Consider the following 16,088-nt stretch of genomic DNA (forward strand, 5'->3'; position numbering starts at 1 on the left):
GATGAGGTTTCTGCAGACACAAAATGATAATGGTCGACCCCTCACAGTGCGCCCTCGACAACAAAAGTCAAGAATCAATTAATCAGAACCAGACTTCAAGAAATCGAGCTCAAACAGCCAATCAAATCGCTTTTCACTTGCTTCAGGCCACTTGAGTTCAAGTTTCGGACCAGGGCCCAGATTTTCGAAACGATCTTAGCCCTAAAATTATCGTAAAATTATCGTAGGGAAGGCGTAGACTGCCATAGCCAATATTCGAAACTATCGTAGCCCTAGGATATCGTAAGAATGTCGTACATCTAAGATAAATCTAAGACAGTTCTATACCTGCCGAGAGTTTATTTTATCCTCATCCAGTGTACCAGCGTTAATAAATCGACACATTCTGGTCAGTCACTAGTGGTGTTTAGAGCGTAGAAAATAGGGGAATCGCCGATGTTTTCACTCTGGACTTTCTCGATATAGGTGAGGGCGTGTCTGGAAGCGTCCAAACGGACGTCATGCGAACGTCAGTGTTAAGCAACGTGACAGATTTGGGGGTGGGTCTGTAATTATATTGGGCGGGATCACTATGACTGCAAGAACGGCACTACATATTGTCCATGGTAGGGTCACTGGACAGTACTACCAACAGCATACTGGCGCCAATAGTTGTACAGTTTGCGCGCCATGCTGGTCAACGTTTCGTCTGGGACATGAACAGAAGACCTGTACGCCGACGTCAAATGCCACCCTCCTACGTCAGCCAAACTGGGCTGGGCGCTGCTAGAGGAGTGGGCGTATGACCCATGACTGATAAAGGGTTCATTCTTTTACTACACACCCCTGTCATCTTGCTTGATTGTTTGCACCCTTACAATACATCGCCAGAATGTTTGGGCAATTGTCATGTTACGCCCAGTGCGTCATGTTCTTATCCATCCATTACCATCACTCGATACCTCTTTGTATTTCTGTAACCAGTTGTTGTTTTCGAATATCCCAAACCTACTTGTAGTTTATATATACTGCTGCCTTTCTTGCAGCATTGGTCGCAACTATCTACATGTCTGGCGGGTCAGCCATGATGACACCAACTTCTGCCAACAATTACGTCATCTACACCAGCGTCATGACGTACTGCAACTCCGTCATCAACCCCGTCATATATGCCTTCAAACTACCACCGGTCAGGAAGAGGTTCCTTGCCCTCTGCTGTAGGCTTGCTGCAAGTGGTGGTTCTGAACACACGGCATAGGAGCACCAGCCCGGCCTACCACATACACCCTTCATGTGCGTCTGCGAGTTATGTTGTTTTGTATGTTGTTTAACAGCGCACTCAGCAATATTTCAGCTGTATCACGGCGGTCTGTAAATAATCGCGTCTGAACCAGACAGTCCAGGGCATCGATCACCTGAGCACCGATCACCTTAATTGGGATACGAGGAAATGCAATCAATCAAGTTACGTGTGTTGTGGTGTGTCAATATCTGAACACATGGATACGATCTATGCATGATGATCACGTGCGATCCACGCATTTTGCACGATATCCGGTATCTTAAAAAAAATTAATTGGATATATGTTATTGGAAAATGTTGGTGGCCTGATATTCGACAAATAGTGCGTCAAAACGTTTTAAACGGCATTGTTTTCACACTTGTTGAAAAATGTCATTGAGGAAAATAGTAAAGAAAAACGCACTTGCAAGTTATGACATTCGTAACACGTGGCATTGGCTATAAAAAGGCAAGCACAAGCCAATAATTTGTCATTCAATTGTCAACATTTTTCAAGTTCGAAAATGCCGAGACTCAGCGCTCTTCATCGGAACATCGCCATAAGACGTATCCAAAGAAGGGTATCGCAGTCTTCTGTTGCAAGCCACTTCAACGTCCACCACAGCACCATTTGCCGCCTTTGCGACCGATACACACAGTTCAATTCCACTGCAGACCGTCCGAGAACAGGCCGACCAAGAGTTACCACCCCTGCACAGGATGCTACATGGTACGTTCGACCTACGTCATCGCAATGCCACAGCGACGGAGACTGCAAGACGCATCTCTGGTTTGAGGAGGATATCGGACCAGACTGTCAGGAACCATCATCGCGAGGCTGGAATCCGACCCAGAAGACCAGTTATCGTCCCTGTTTTGCAACAAAAATCCATCGACAGCGAATTTGAGAAACTGGAGATGAGTGTGGTTTAGCGATGAATCACGATTTTTTTTTCTTCACCGGGGAGATGGAATCCAACGTGTTTATCGTCATCGAAATAAGCGTTTTGCCGCACATTGTGTACGTGAATTCGACAAATTCGGTGGCGGTAGTGTCATGGTGTGATGGGTCATATCCTACACCACAAGATCTGACTTGGTTGTGGTTCAGGGGAAATTGACAGCAAATCGCTACATGAATCAAATTCTTCAACTTCACCTTCTTCCAATCATTGTCCACCAGAGGGAGCTGTTTTAACAGGACAACGCTCCACCGCACACAGCTCGTGTCACGCTAGGCTACCTTTATAATGCCAACATCAACGTCTTGCCCTGGCCGTCAAGATCTCCAGATCTCAACCCAGTTGAACACCGCTGGAAGGAACTCGATCGACGTGAACGTCAGCGTCAGAACACGCCGTAGACACTTCCACAAATGGTCAAGCGTTACAAGCAGAATGGCGCAGAATTCCGCAGGCCAGAATTCGTACACTTATCCAGTTAGTGCCGAGGAGATGCAGAGCCGTGATTGCTGCCCGGGGCGGTCACTCGAGATACCCAACCTTGTGGCTGTATGTGACGTGACAAGAACAGTTTTCAATGCCTTTGTACAACAACCTGGTGTAAGTGAAAATCAACAAGGTTTTCTTGTTGGTAGGTATTTTGGAGAAGTTAGTAGACTACTATGTCTTGGAACATACTGAAACGTTTCAGATTCCCGGCTTTCTACTTTTAACTGATTTTGAGAAAGCTTTCGATTCCGTGGATAGACAAAATTATACAACTACAATGGTTCGAAACTCTTTACAATGACATGGATTCGAGGATGTTACGTCAATGGGTTGGCCTCATAATATTACATAACAGAGCGAGGATAGCTATAGCTCCCTTACATCTTCTTATTTTGTGTACAAGTTTTAGGTATTATGGTGTGTATTAATAATAAAATAAAGGGAATTAATCAAGGAAATGAGAAATATGTATTGGCTCGATTCGCTGATGATATAACGCTTACATGACTTAAATGCTTCTGTGCGGTTTTAAACACTTTGGAAAGTTTTTATCGTGTATTTTTGTTTTGTTTTATGAGTTAATGTGGATAAAACAAAACTGATATGGACTAACATTCCTTGTTTGTTTGTTGTTTAACGCCGCACTCATCAATAGTTCAGCTATATAACAGCGATCTGTTAATAATCGAGTCTGGACCCGACTATCCAGTGATTGACATCGTGAGCATCGATCTACACAATTGGGATACGATAACATGCATGAACCAAGTCAGCGAGTCTGACCACCCGTTCCCGTTAGTCGTATCTTTCTTTGCACGGGTATGGTGCTTGCAGACCAAGAAACAATCATTGCAAACATTTGACTCCAGTCTACGGCCAGACGATACTGGCACTTGAAGAACACAACTCTGCTCAAAGTGATTCGGCTTGGACGACACATCCGCCAGTGCCGCTAGAGGTCAAATATACCTTCAATACCATTAGCAGTGACATTCGGTATTCAAAGGAAGACATGCGTTAAGTGCCAGTGCTGGTGAAAACAGCTTTGTGCTTTGCTCTACATTGTCATATCCGTTGTGGTGTGGAATACGATTCTCTGTTCGTGTCCCTCTGTTGATGAACGATCAGGAGAACAGGATATTGTGGAGTGGTCGACTATGTTAACATCCACATAAACATTGATGTATTGCATTGGAAATTGGCCTGGTATTAAGAATTGAAGACTACAGTTACAAAGCACCTGTCCAACCCTTCCAAAACAAAGCTCGCCGTCACACAGAAGATGCCATAAATCATACGTATACATTGACCAAACAAAGGGTTTCAGAGCGTTATTCGATTATCCACAAATGAGGAAATGTATGCGAGCTTGTTCGTGTTTGTATTGAGTCTCAGATTATTTACAGATATACTCTCTCCTGTTTGTGTCGGCTAATTAACATGGCAAATTCAAACTAAACACCATATGAGGACGATGTGAGAGCTTCACAATTGCTTCTGACTCTGATTAAGACGGAAGCGAATGGTAATATGGCCAACAACACTGTTAGCAGTGCAGCGTTAATACTATTCACGACGTTGAATGGTCATGGCGTAACAGCGACGTCGTTGGCGGTGAACGGCGTTATTTTGGTAATAGGAATTCTTGCTCTGTCCTCGAACGCCTTTGTCCTGGATACCTTGGTGAAGAGGACGAGTCTGGAGGCCACAGATCTGGTGATGTGCCACCTTGCCGTCACCGACATGCTGACGGGGCTGTTGGTCATTCACAACGTTGTCCACCATATTGCTTTCTTCATGAACTCTGCCGAGTGTCTCATTCGGCTTGGTGGGACCTTTATCTTTTTGTGTGGTTCCGTGTACCACCTTGCCCTACTAACATTGGACAGGTTCGTGCAGATTGTCTATCCTTACCGCTACCAGGATGTCATCACCAGGAAGACCGTGTCCATCATGTCGGCTGCTATCTGGGTCTTCTCAGTCAACCTCGGCCTCCTTCCTGTCTACGGTTGGAGGAAAGTACCCAAACCTTCAGAGCCTCCGTGTTCACTATTTACAGTCCTCTCCAACGAGTTCATAATTTTTGGGTTAGTGACGTTTTACATCCCTGTTGGTGTCATCGTTACGATGTACACCCGGATATATCTCGTTGCCCGGAGACATACGAGGGCCATAGCTGCCACAGAAGTAAACAGCAAGAGCGAGACTAGGAAGAGCCTGAAGTTTGCCAAGACTGTGATGTTTCTGATTGGCGCCTACCTAGTCACAATTCTACCACTGGGTAAGTTGACTTTTGCCCACAGTGAGTGAGTCAGTTACTCTTTCAAAACGCGCATTTTTTTTATGCAGGGTGAGAGTCGAGCGATTAAATGTTTATTACAACCGAGGATATCAAGCAGGACCTGCGAACAATTTGTTTTTAAATATCCCACAACTAAGTGCTGAAGTGACGTTATTAGTTTCCAATTCAAGAACACTCGATGTTATGTTCATTTAAAGGCTCTAATACAAAAACACGCCTCGTCGTTGTGGCTCGCCTGGTTACATACTGAATAGCTTTAAATACCAACAACTAATTGTTGATGCCAATATTTGATATCAGTTTTCTAATTCGAATGTCTTTAAAGGATATGTTTTAATTTACAATCGGTATACTCTTATTATTAGCCTTATCGATGAATTGCTGTTCAATCATGCCAAAATTTCAGATGCGTATTCGACATGGATTCCAAGAGCTTAAGGCCCTTGAGGTCCCCCGCTGTACCATGAAAGGTGAATGATAGTGCTAGGAGTTCAAGAAATGTGCCTATGTTGATTTGTAGCAAGTGTGTTAAGGTTACACAACAACCTCATACAAAGGTTGTCTCCACCTCAACACGTAGCTAACTAGGTGTATAAATACGCGCTCAAAACCAAGTATGACTAAAGCCTGTGATGTTCTGAACACAAGGGAAAAATACGGAACTTAGATCAGGACCTGACAAGGCAGCACCAGGTACAAATTGCAGTTTCGGAAAATGTTTATAAAAGTGTAATGAGGTCCCGCATTCAAACATCTTCCCGAGGCAAGTGAGTTAACTAACTATAAAATTCCCAGTTTCCACCCTTGCCGAACTAGGCTGATATTATGGAGTTACATTTTGGCTGGACTAACGAGTCTATGCAGAGTCCAATCAAAATCGCGCATCGAAATCGAAATCCGGTTCGTAAACTGTCGTGTGCAGATATCGGTCGATTGCAGGATTTGCAAAGCATGTGCACCGCTAACTCGATGTCAGCAGATATTTTCCAAATCTCTTCATGTTTTTAATCAAGGTGCTCACGTGATTTGATGCATTTCGCGATATAAGACCCGTTTTATCACAATATAGATCTTGATTATCGATCAGGGCCCACTTGCACAAAGCGATCTTAGCGCTAAGATGATCATAACGCCCATACTTTAACATAGGCTTACAATAGTCTTAGCACTAAGATCGCTTTGTGCATGTGGCGCCAACATTTTGGGTGAAGTAAACGCAAGTGATACGAGAGGTGGAATCTGATTGGTCAATAGGAGAGGCTTAGAAGGGACATAACTGGTAATAGCCACTTGTGGCGCTACGATCGAGCCCAGTAATTACAGCCAAGTTCGGCATGGGTGGAAACTGGACTTTTAAAGTCAGTTAACTCTCTTGCTCCGGGAAGATGACATTCAAACGTCGAGTGTACTTTCTACCAACCTATTCATTCTCTGCCCTGCTTAAATTGATGATAGACTACTGTACAGTACTGACAGAAATAATAACAAATATCCCCTTCGCAATGGTTCATTTGTCTTGACCGTTTGTCCTCTGAGAAGTCCACCCTTGATATATGAATTTGATTTGGAATAGTTTGTTGTCACTAACTATATTTTCAATATCAATGTCTTTAGATAAATCAAACCTCCTCACCGTGTCAATGACCCATGTAAGGTTTTAGCAGGTTTGCTTTTCGCTAAAAAGAAAAGGGTTTTTTCGGTTTTTGAGAAAAGGTCTTCATAACGTGGCAACTTCACCTACAGTAGTCGAAGTTGAACGTCCTCCATGATGTGACGCGAACACAATGGAAAGAAGACTTGTTGTCATTATCCTGTTCACGCAAGGTTTCAACCCTCTTTAATATAGAACGTCAACGCCAGAAAACAAAAAAATCGGCCTCGATTATCTGCCGAAACAGATTACATTTGGCGCAAATGGCAGCACAGTGGTGAATGGACCACTGGATATGAGTGTTGGTGAAAGGCTAAGCATGTCATACACACATGGTGTCATCACTGATTGTCAGTGATCCATGGTATGTTTACATGCCGTCGTCGCATGTCAGGAGTGTTGCGGCCTCAGGCGACACTGATTGTCAGTGATCCATGGTACGTTTACATGCCGTCGTCGCATGTCAGGAGTGTTGCGGCCTCAGGCGACACTGATTGTCAGTGATCCATGGTATGTTTACATGACGTCGTCGCTTGTCAGTAGTGTTGCGGCCTCAGGCGACACTGATTGTCAGTGATCCATGGTATGTTTACAGGCCGTCGTCGCTTGTCAGTAGTGTTGCGGCCTCAGGCGACACTGATTGTCAGTGATCCATGGTACGTTTACATGCCGTCGTCGCATGTCAGGAGTGTTGCGGCCTCAGGCGACACTGATTGCCAGTGATCCATGGTATGTTTACATGCCGCCGTCGCATGTCAGGAGTGTTGCGGCCTCAGGCGACACTGATTGTCAGTGATCCATGGTATGTTTACAGGCCGTCGTCGCTTGTCAGTAGTGTTGCGGCCTCAGGCGACACTGATTGTCAGTGATCCATGGTATGTTTACATGCCGTCGTCGCATGGCAGGAGTGTTGCGGCCTCAGGCGACACTGATTGTCAGTGATCCATGGTATGTTTACATGTCGCCGTCGCATGTCAGGAGTGTTGCGGCCTCAGGCGACACTGATTGTCAGTGATCCATGGTATGTTTACATGACGTCGTCGCATGTCAGGAGTGTTGCGGCCTCAGGCAACACTGATTGTCAGTGATCCATGGTACGTTTACATGCCGTCGTCGCATGTCAGGAGTGTTGCGGCCTCAGGCAACACTGATTGTCAGTGATCCATGGTACGTTCACATGCCGTCGTCGCATGTCAGGAGTGTTGCGGCCTCAGGCGACACTGATTGTCAGTGATCCATGGTACGTTTACAGGCCGTCGTCGCATGTCAGTAGTGTTGCGGCCTCAGGCGACACTGATTGTCAGTGATCCATGGTATGTTTACAGGCCGTCGTCGCATGTCAGGAGTGTTGCGGCCTCAGGCGACACTGATTGTCAGTGATCCATGGTATGTTTACATGACGTCGTCGCATGTCAGGAGTGTTGCGGCCTCAGGCAACACTGATTGTCAGTGATCCATGGTACGTTTACATGCCGTCGTCGCATGTCAGGAGTGTTGCGGCCTCAGGCGACACTGAATATCATTGATCCATGGTACGTTCACATGCCGTCGTCGCATGTCAGGAGTGTTGCGGCCTCAGGCAACACTGATTGTCAGTGATCCATGGTACGTTTACATGCCGTCGTCGCATGTCAGGAGTGTTGCGGCCTCAGGCGACACTGAATATCATTGATCCATGGTACGTTCACATGCCGTCGTCGCATGTCAGGAGTGTTGCGGCCTCAGGCGACACTGATTGTCAGTGATCCATGGTATGTTTACAGGCCGTCGTCGCATGTCAGGAGTGTTGCGGCCTCAGGCGACACTGATTGTCAGTGATCCATGGTATGTTTACATGCCGTCGTCGCATGTCAGGAGTGTTGCGGCCTCAGGCGACACTGATTGTCAGTGATCCATGGTATGTTTACATGTCGCCGTCGCATGTCAGGAGTGTTGCGGCCTCAGGCGACACTGATTGTCAGTGATCCATGGTATGTTTACATGACGTCGTCGCATGTCAGGAATGTTGCGGCCTCAGGCAACACTGATTGTCAGTGATCCATGGTACGTTTACATGCCGTCGTCGCATGTCAGGAGTGTTGCGGCCTCAGGCGACACTGAATATCATTGATCCATGGTACGTTCACATGCCGTCGTCGCATGTCAGGAGTGTTGCGGCCTCAGGCGACACTGATTGTCAGTGATCCATGGTATGTTTACAGGCCGTCGTCGCATGTCAGGAGTGTTGCGGCCTCAGGCGACACTGATTGTCAGTGATCCATGGTATGTTTACATGCCGTCGTCGCATGTCAGGAGTGTTGCGGCCTCAGGCGACACTGATTGTCAGTGATCCATGGTATGTTTACATGCCGTCGTCGCATGTCAGGAGTGTTGCGGCCTCAGGCGACACTGATTGTCTGTGATCCATGGTATGTTTACATGACGTCGTCGCATGTCAGGAGTGTTGCGGCCTCAGGCGACACTGATTGTCAGTGATCCATGGTATGTTTACATGCCGCCGTCGCATGTCAGGAGTGTTGCGGCCTCAGGCGACACTGATTGCCAGTGATCCATGGTACGTTTACATGCCGTCGTCGCATGTCAGGAGTGTTGCGGCCTCAGGCGACACTGATTGTCAGTGATCCATGGTACGTTTACATGCCGCCGTCGCATGTCAGGAGTGTTGCGGCCTCAGGCGACACTGATTGTCAGTGATCCATGGTATGTTTACATGACGCCGTCGCTTGTCAGTAGTGTTGCGGCCTCAGGCGACACTGATTGTCAGTGATCCATGGTATGTTTACATGCCGTCGTCGCATGTCAGGAGTGTTGCGGCCTCAGGCGACACTGATTGTCAGTGATCCATGGTATGTTTACAGGCCGTCGTCGCATGTCAGGAGTGTTGCGGCCTCAGGCGACACTGATTGTCAGTGATCCATGGTATGTTTACATGCCGTCGTCGCATGTCAGGAGTGTTGCGGCCTCAGGCGACACTTATTGTCAGTGATCCATGGTATGTTTACAGGCCGTTGTCGCATGGCAGGAGTGTTGCGGCCTCAGGCGACACTGATTGTCAGTGATCCATGGTACGTTTACATGCCGTCGTCGCATGGCAGGACAGTTGCTGCCTCAGGCGATAAACACATACTTTCTGATGCACATTGTGAGAATATCGGGTGCTACCGGTAGGGTATGACATTCTTAGCCTTTCGGGAACGCTTGATGTCATTGATTTTTCAGTGGCCCACTGACATATTTTTCTGCACTGCTTTGCCTTTTGCGCCCAAAGGAACCTGTGTCTTCGGATATTTTCTGGCGTTGAGGTTTTATTATTATAGCCATGGTGTGTTGAAAGGTTCATATTTCTCGGAACAAACATTACAATGTATTGTGCATAAGTGAGTGAGTGAGTTGGGTTTAACGCCGCTTTTAACAGTATTCCAGTTAAATCGCGGCGTGTCAGCTTAATGTGGGAGGAAAGCCCGAAGTGATGCGGGTCTCAGACGTTTACCACTTCGGTGAAACCCACGAGCACGGGTATGGCGCTGACAAACCTAGAAACATAATCGGGGCGAACCGGGATTCGAACCAACAATCATAGGTTTCTGGCGTGTCCATGGGACGCAACTCTGCACAGCGAATCGCGGCGCCTTAGACGACTGGGCCACCCGTGCACCCCTATTGTGCATAAGAACAACATCCCGAGCGTTGTTACTGTGCGAATATTGATGCCATGCAAAAGCCGGAACAGGATAGACAGGGCTGGGGACATAACATAACGTGCTTTATGTAATGAGTGTGACAGACAGATCCGCTTCATGCTTAATCGTTCAGGAGGATATGCTTTTAATCATTAGCAGTACAATAACAGCACCTATATTTTCCATTAAGCCTGCATGTTTGCAATATTGATGTTTGTCATAACCAATCTGATGTATGAATTGGTGATCAATAAAAGCATCACACTCATATCGTATTACAAACAGAAGCAAATTGGCTGTTTTGGAAATTTGTACAAATAGCATGGTCTCTATGCAAATGTTAGATTTTAAGCTTTGGCTTTGCAGTGATCAATGCATTGGAGAGAAGTTTCCATCCCATGGGAATAACACTATTAGCTGAGGCCAGGTCTGACTGTTCTCAAAGTCACCGATATCTATCCTCCGTTTTGAACATAGTAGTGAGTTGGGCCTGATGCCACTTTATAGACTATATACCAGCTGAATGTAAAATTAAAGTCCATTGTAAAGCAAGTCGTTGGTCTGAAACCTGAAAGCAAGGATATGGTGCTCTCAAACCACAGATGATAATCAGGGCGAATCTGGGATTCAAACCCACGACCAGCAGATCCAGCCACGGCTAAGGGACGCGACTCTGCACGGCGAAACTGTTTAACTGGAATATAAGACATGCATGAACGCGAGTAGTGTGAGTGAGTGAGTGAGTGAGTTTGGTTTTACGCCGCTTTTAGCAATATTCCAGCAATATCACGGCGGGGGACACCAGAAATGGGCTTCACACATTGTACCCATGTCGGGAATCGAACCCGGGTCTTCGGTGTGACGAGCGAACGCTTTAACCACTAGGCTACCCGACCGCCCCGAACGCGAGTGGACGCAGATCGTGAGAGTAGTGGGTGCTACGGGTAAAGCAGTGCGTGCTTACTCTTTTCGCGAACACCTGGTGTCATCACTGATTTTCATGGGCGGTGGGGTAGCTTAGTGGTTAAAGCGTTCGCTCGTCATGCCGAAGGCCCGGGTTCTATATCCCACTATGTGTGAAGTCCATTTCTGGTGTCCCCCGTCGTGATATTGCTGGAATAGTTTCAGTGATCCATTCATTTAATTGTCACCACTATTTTTAATTCTAATCCTAGTGGAATCTGTCGAGACTGATTGGTCTCTGACGTTGACGTCATATATTTACGGTGGGTGAGTGCGTGAGTGAGTATGGTTTAACGCCGTTTTTATATCGCGGCGTGTCAGCTAAATGTGGGAGGTAAGCCCAAAGTGATGCAGGTCTCAGACGTTAACCACTTCGGTGGAACCCACGAGCACGGGTATGGTGCTGACAAACCTAGAAACATAATCGGGGCGAACCGGGATTCGAACCCACAATCATAGGTTTCTGGCGTGACCAAGAGACGCAACTCTGCACAGCGAATCGCGGCGCGTCAGACAACTGGTCCATCCGTGCCCCCTTATCAACGGTGAGCATGAATTTACGCCTCTTTTAGCAATATTTCATCATTGTTTCAGCGGGGACACCTTTGGGAACAGAAGTATCTGGAGAAACGCGTCAAGTGGATATTCTGTTCTGTAAATAAACTTCTGCCTTTCTTGCAGCATTGGTCGTAACTATCTACATGTCTGGCGAGTCTGCCATGATGACACCAACTTCTGCCAACAACTACGTCATCTACACCAGCGTCATGACGTACTGCAACTCCGTCATCAACCCAGTCATATATGCCTTCAAACTACCGCAGGTCAGGAAGAGGTTCCTTGCCCTCTGCTGTAGGCGTGCTGCAAGTGGTGGTTCTGAACACACGGCATAGGAGCACCAGCCCGGCCTACCACATACACCCTTCATGTGCGTCTGCGAGTTATGTTGTTTTGTATGTTGTTTTACAGCGCACTCAGCATATTTCAGTTGTATCACGGCGGTCTGTAAATAATCGCGTCTGGACCAGACAGTCCAGTAATTGACACCATGAGCATCGATCACCTGAATTAGGATACGCGGACAATGCAATCAATCAAATCACGTGTGTTGTGGTGTGCCAATATCCACACATGGTGACAATCTATGCATGATGGTCACGTAAGTTCCACGCATTTTGCACGATATAATCATTTGTGTTCGAACTAAGCTGAAATAAATACACTGAATTCTGGAGAGAAGGGGAGTTTTTCCTAAAGGGCAAGTAAAGTAACAAAAATGATTTTGTTGAGAGTATCAATTTTCCGAGGTACATTTAATCAATTTAAATTTAAACTGGATAATATTCGAAGAGATACTTAAATATCCAAGTGAAAGCGCTGAATGCTCCGTAATCAACTTTAGGGCGCATACCTAAAGCTGTTTTCATTGGCTGATATTTTTACCGCCTTTGTGTATTATACATATACTGTTTCTGCTATTTTTGTTAATCCTACAAAAATAACATCATTGCATACATTGTTGTGAAAACGAAAATTTAAAATAACAATTAACAGTCCGTAACTAGCGTGACATCCTGTTTGAGTAATAAAACACCAGCTGCCCTCGGCCCTGTCATGGATTAATCCCCTGAGAGAGCTACTGAAATCATCTTCAGTGTTGTTACCGAGGTGACATAAGTTGTGGACACGTCAATCAAATGGATGAAAAAAAGAGGTAACGTATTAACAAACCCGAGACAGAAGCAGGCAGACTGTGCGTCGGTCCGATCGTCATCAACGTTGAAATTGCGTTAAACGCCGGGAACCACTTTTAACCCCAGTAAGAGGAATCCCAATAGTGGCGGAATTTTCGTTTGGGGGGGGGGGGGAGGGGGGGCATTTTCCCCAGTCGTTTTCTATAGTCTGTTTTATGCTATTTCCGTTTCTCAAATTTATTTTTAGTCAAGCATATGTGATTAAGTATGCCCTACAGTTTTAAAACCTCCAAAGTATCTGTGTTGAAATAGCTTGCCCTTTAGGTAATTAAATAGTGGTTACAAAAAGGATGATTTATCAATTCATACAGGAGCATTAACGTAAAAACATGTATGCCCTATTTCACTGTAAATTACTTCAAATAAAGTTGGAGCTAGCTAGAATAAAAAAAGATATTACCTGATATAGGAGGAAGAAAAAGGTTCCTTGTTGCAACATACGAATTCAAGGCTTGACGATCTACACTAAATATTTAACAATATTCGACTACTGAGAGCATGCTTAACCCGGATACCGACAATTAAACACCTGGTGGAAAAGGACCTAAGAAGAAAGAACGTGTTGTAAACAACAAACCATCACCATGAAGTCATATTGTAAAAAAAATTTAAATAGATTCTTACCATTTACCCATTTCAAGTCATAAAACATAAAACACAGGTTTGAATCAGTTCTAAGGTCACTTTAATTATAAACAAATACGTATCTCTTCTGACATGCAGTTTCGGGCAACTGGAAAGGGATGCTAGATTGCAAGTCTACGAAGAAGGAAAAGCTTTCTCAACAGGTTTAGATCCAAATAGTTTGTTATTTATGAATTTAATTGGGGGCACGGGTGGCCCACTCGTCTAAGGCGCTGCGCAGAGTTGCGTTCCTTGGGCACGCCAGAAACCTATGATTGCGGGTTCGAATCCCGGTTCGCCCCGATTATGTTTCTAGGTTTGTCAGCACCATACCCGTGCTCGTGGGTTTCACTGAAGTGGTAAACGTCTGAGACCTGCATCACTTCGGGCTTTCCTCCCACATAAAAGCGGCGTTAAACCCAACTCACTCACTATGAATTTAATGAGAACAAACGATGGACCTGATCTAGAAAAGCTTAAATTTTACAGCAAAGACATGGAAAATATCATTTCCTTAATGAAGCAGATTTCATTTTAAAAGCTTCGTATCATAAATTCCTTCTGTTTTATGGTAGAGCATTTTACTGGTGAACATGATTGTAACTGTGTTACGTTTTTTCTGTTGAGATTGGGTTGAGGCTCATTGCATTGTATTTGGACAGTGATTAGTTGTCAGGAATGTAGTACTATTTAATTAAGCAGTCGTCAGGAAGTTATCATATTATAGATGCTAGTGTGGTGTGTAAACTTCCGGTATACCATGGACTGATATGGAATATTCTGTAATGTTCTAGTGCCGCTCGACAGGCGAGGGCACTGTAGGAATTTCCAGTAGCAAGTTAGCCTGTATATAAGAGCGTGTTTACGAACCTCACACATTTCGTCTCTTACACATTTCATTCCATCAAGACCAGCTTTCGTGTGAAGATCGCGCACCACCCCTGATTCCCTGCCTAGACCCATCTCGGAAGCTTGGTGAATATACTATTATCATTGACGACATCTCTACTGAGTACTGCCATTGTAATGGCTATGCATTAAGTTGTTGTTGATTTGTAAACCTAGTTAATTCTGTAATAAAACTTAATTGTATACCATTTGTTTGTTTGCTTGTTTGTTCCACACTAGGTTCATTTACGTACAGATTTCTGGGTTTACATATTGTTTCAAATTGGGAATCGACATGTAACTCTACAATATTTACATGGATTTAATATCAAATGTGTTTTTTTCGATTTTCACTGATTAACGAAAATAGGATAATAACATTCAACCTAGTAGAACATACATCTAAAAGATGTTACGCAAATTTCCAAACTATTTAATATTATAGGCATTGATTAAAATGAGGTTTCTGCTTAAAAAAACATAAACCAGTAGTCTTGAATTCTCTTGAAATAAGACCGTAGATCGTAGGTCGTAGCACGCACTGGAGTATATGTTAATAGTGGTAACTGACGGGTTAAGATTTGGCTACCCAATCCGCTTCGCATACACATATATATATATATATGAATTATGAAATGACAAAAAAATATGTTCGAAGAGATGGAATCACTGTAAATGTTACCAAATTGGCTCATTGCCAAGTGAACCAGGCGTCGGATGATGAATGTTTGTTTGTTGTTTAACGCCCCACTCAGCAAATATTCCAGCTATAAGCAATGTAAGTAATCGAATTTGGACCAGATTGACAACATGAGTATTGAGCCACCCAACTGGGATCATGCATCAACGAAGTCAGCGAGCCTGACCACCCGATCCCGTTAGTCGCCTTTTACGACAAGCATAGTCACCTTAAACAACAAGCATGGGTTGCTGAAGACCTATTCTACCCCTGATCTCCACGGCCGGTTGATGAAAGGAAGCTTGAAGGATGTGTAGGTTGCAGTCACGCTTTTGTGGCACAAAGGCACTTTAACTCTTATCGCTGAGAGGATCACCGAGGATAGTATTCGGCTTTTCTTCTTTCAGGTCCCACTTAAGTCAACCTTAACAACCAAGGTTGCACCAACACCAAACTTCACAAAAAACAGAGGTCGCCCATGTGCTTGCCATTGTCGCAGGTTTTCATGCCATGTACTTTCTCAAACATAAACACAGCTCCCCGCTATATATATTAAATATATATAGTGGAGGCGAATCCTATATCGCAACACAGAAATAAAAGTAGCAAAGAGTTGCTTCTATTCCAAGTTTCAAAAGTTCACTTTCGTCTTTGGGAACATCGTTTATATACTGAACCGCAAAAGAAACATCACCATGGATAGATATATTGTCCGAACACTGTAAACATACTTTTCTTAGAAAAACTAGTGTTGTGTTTCACTTAAAAACATTTGACACTTTAATTTCAACCTTGATAAGATTTGCCAAGTTTCATCTTTTTAATGTGTCTCAAA

At 44.7% G+C, this 16,088-nt stretch overlaps 1 protein-coding gene across 1 annotated transcript; it reads left to right on the top strand.

The window, feature by feature from the left end:
• The first annotated feature begins 1,045 nt into the window (after positions 1 to 1,045).
• On the top strand, positions 1,046 to 12,201 carry LOC139456841 (melanocortin receptor 5-like). Its single transcript, XM_071238393.1, has 4 exons — positions 1,046 to 1,196; positions 1,887 to 2,077; positions 4,225 to 4,993; positions 11,990 to 12,201. The coding sequence occupies exons 1-4, from the start codon at positions 1,046 to 1,048 to the stop codon at positions 12,199 to 12,201; spliced, it is 1,323 nt and encodes a 440-aa protein (XP_071094494.1).
• Positions 12,202 to 16,088: the final 3,887 nt, after the last annotated feature.

This window comes from Haliotis cracherodii, unplaced genomic scaffold, assembly GCF_022045235.1.
Source record: "Haliotis cracherodii isolate W230 unplaced genomic scaffold, xgHalCrac1.p SCAF_1, whole genome shotgun sequence".
Taxonomy (NCBI): Eukaryota; Metazoa; Mollusca; class Gastropoda; order Lepetellida; family Haliotidae; genus Haliotis; species Haliotis cracherodii.

Bases quoted from the DNA above. Each gene is read 5' to 3' on its own strand.
- LOC139456841 (XM_071238393.1), top strand. From the start codon at position 1,046: ATGTCTGGCGGGTCAGCCATGATGACACCAACTTCTGCCAACAATTAC. The intron at 1,197-1,886 runs GTAGGCTTGCTG...CGTCCACCACAG, and splicing joins GAGGTTCCTTGCCCTCTGCT to CACCATTTGCCGCCTTTGCG. The intron at 4,994-11,989 runs GTAAGTTGACTT...CCTTTCTTGCAG, and splicing joins AGTCACAATTCTACCACTGG to CATTGGTCGTAACTATCTAC.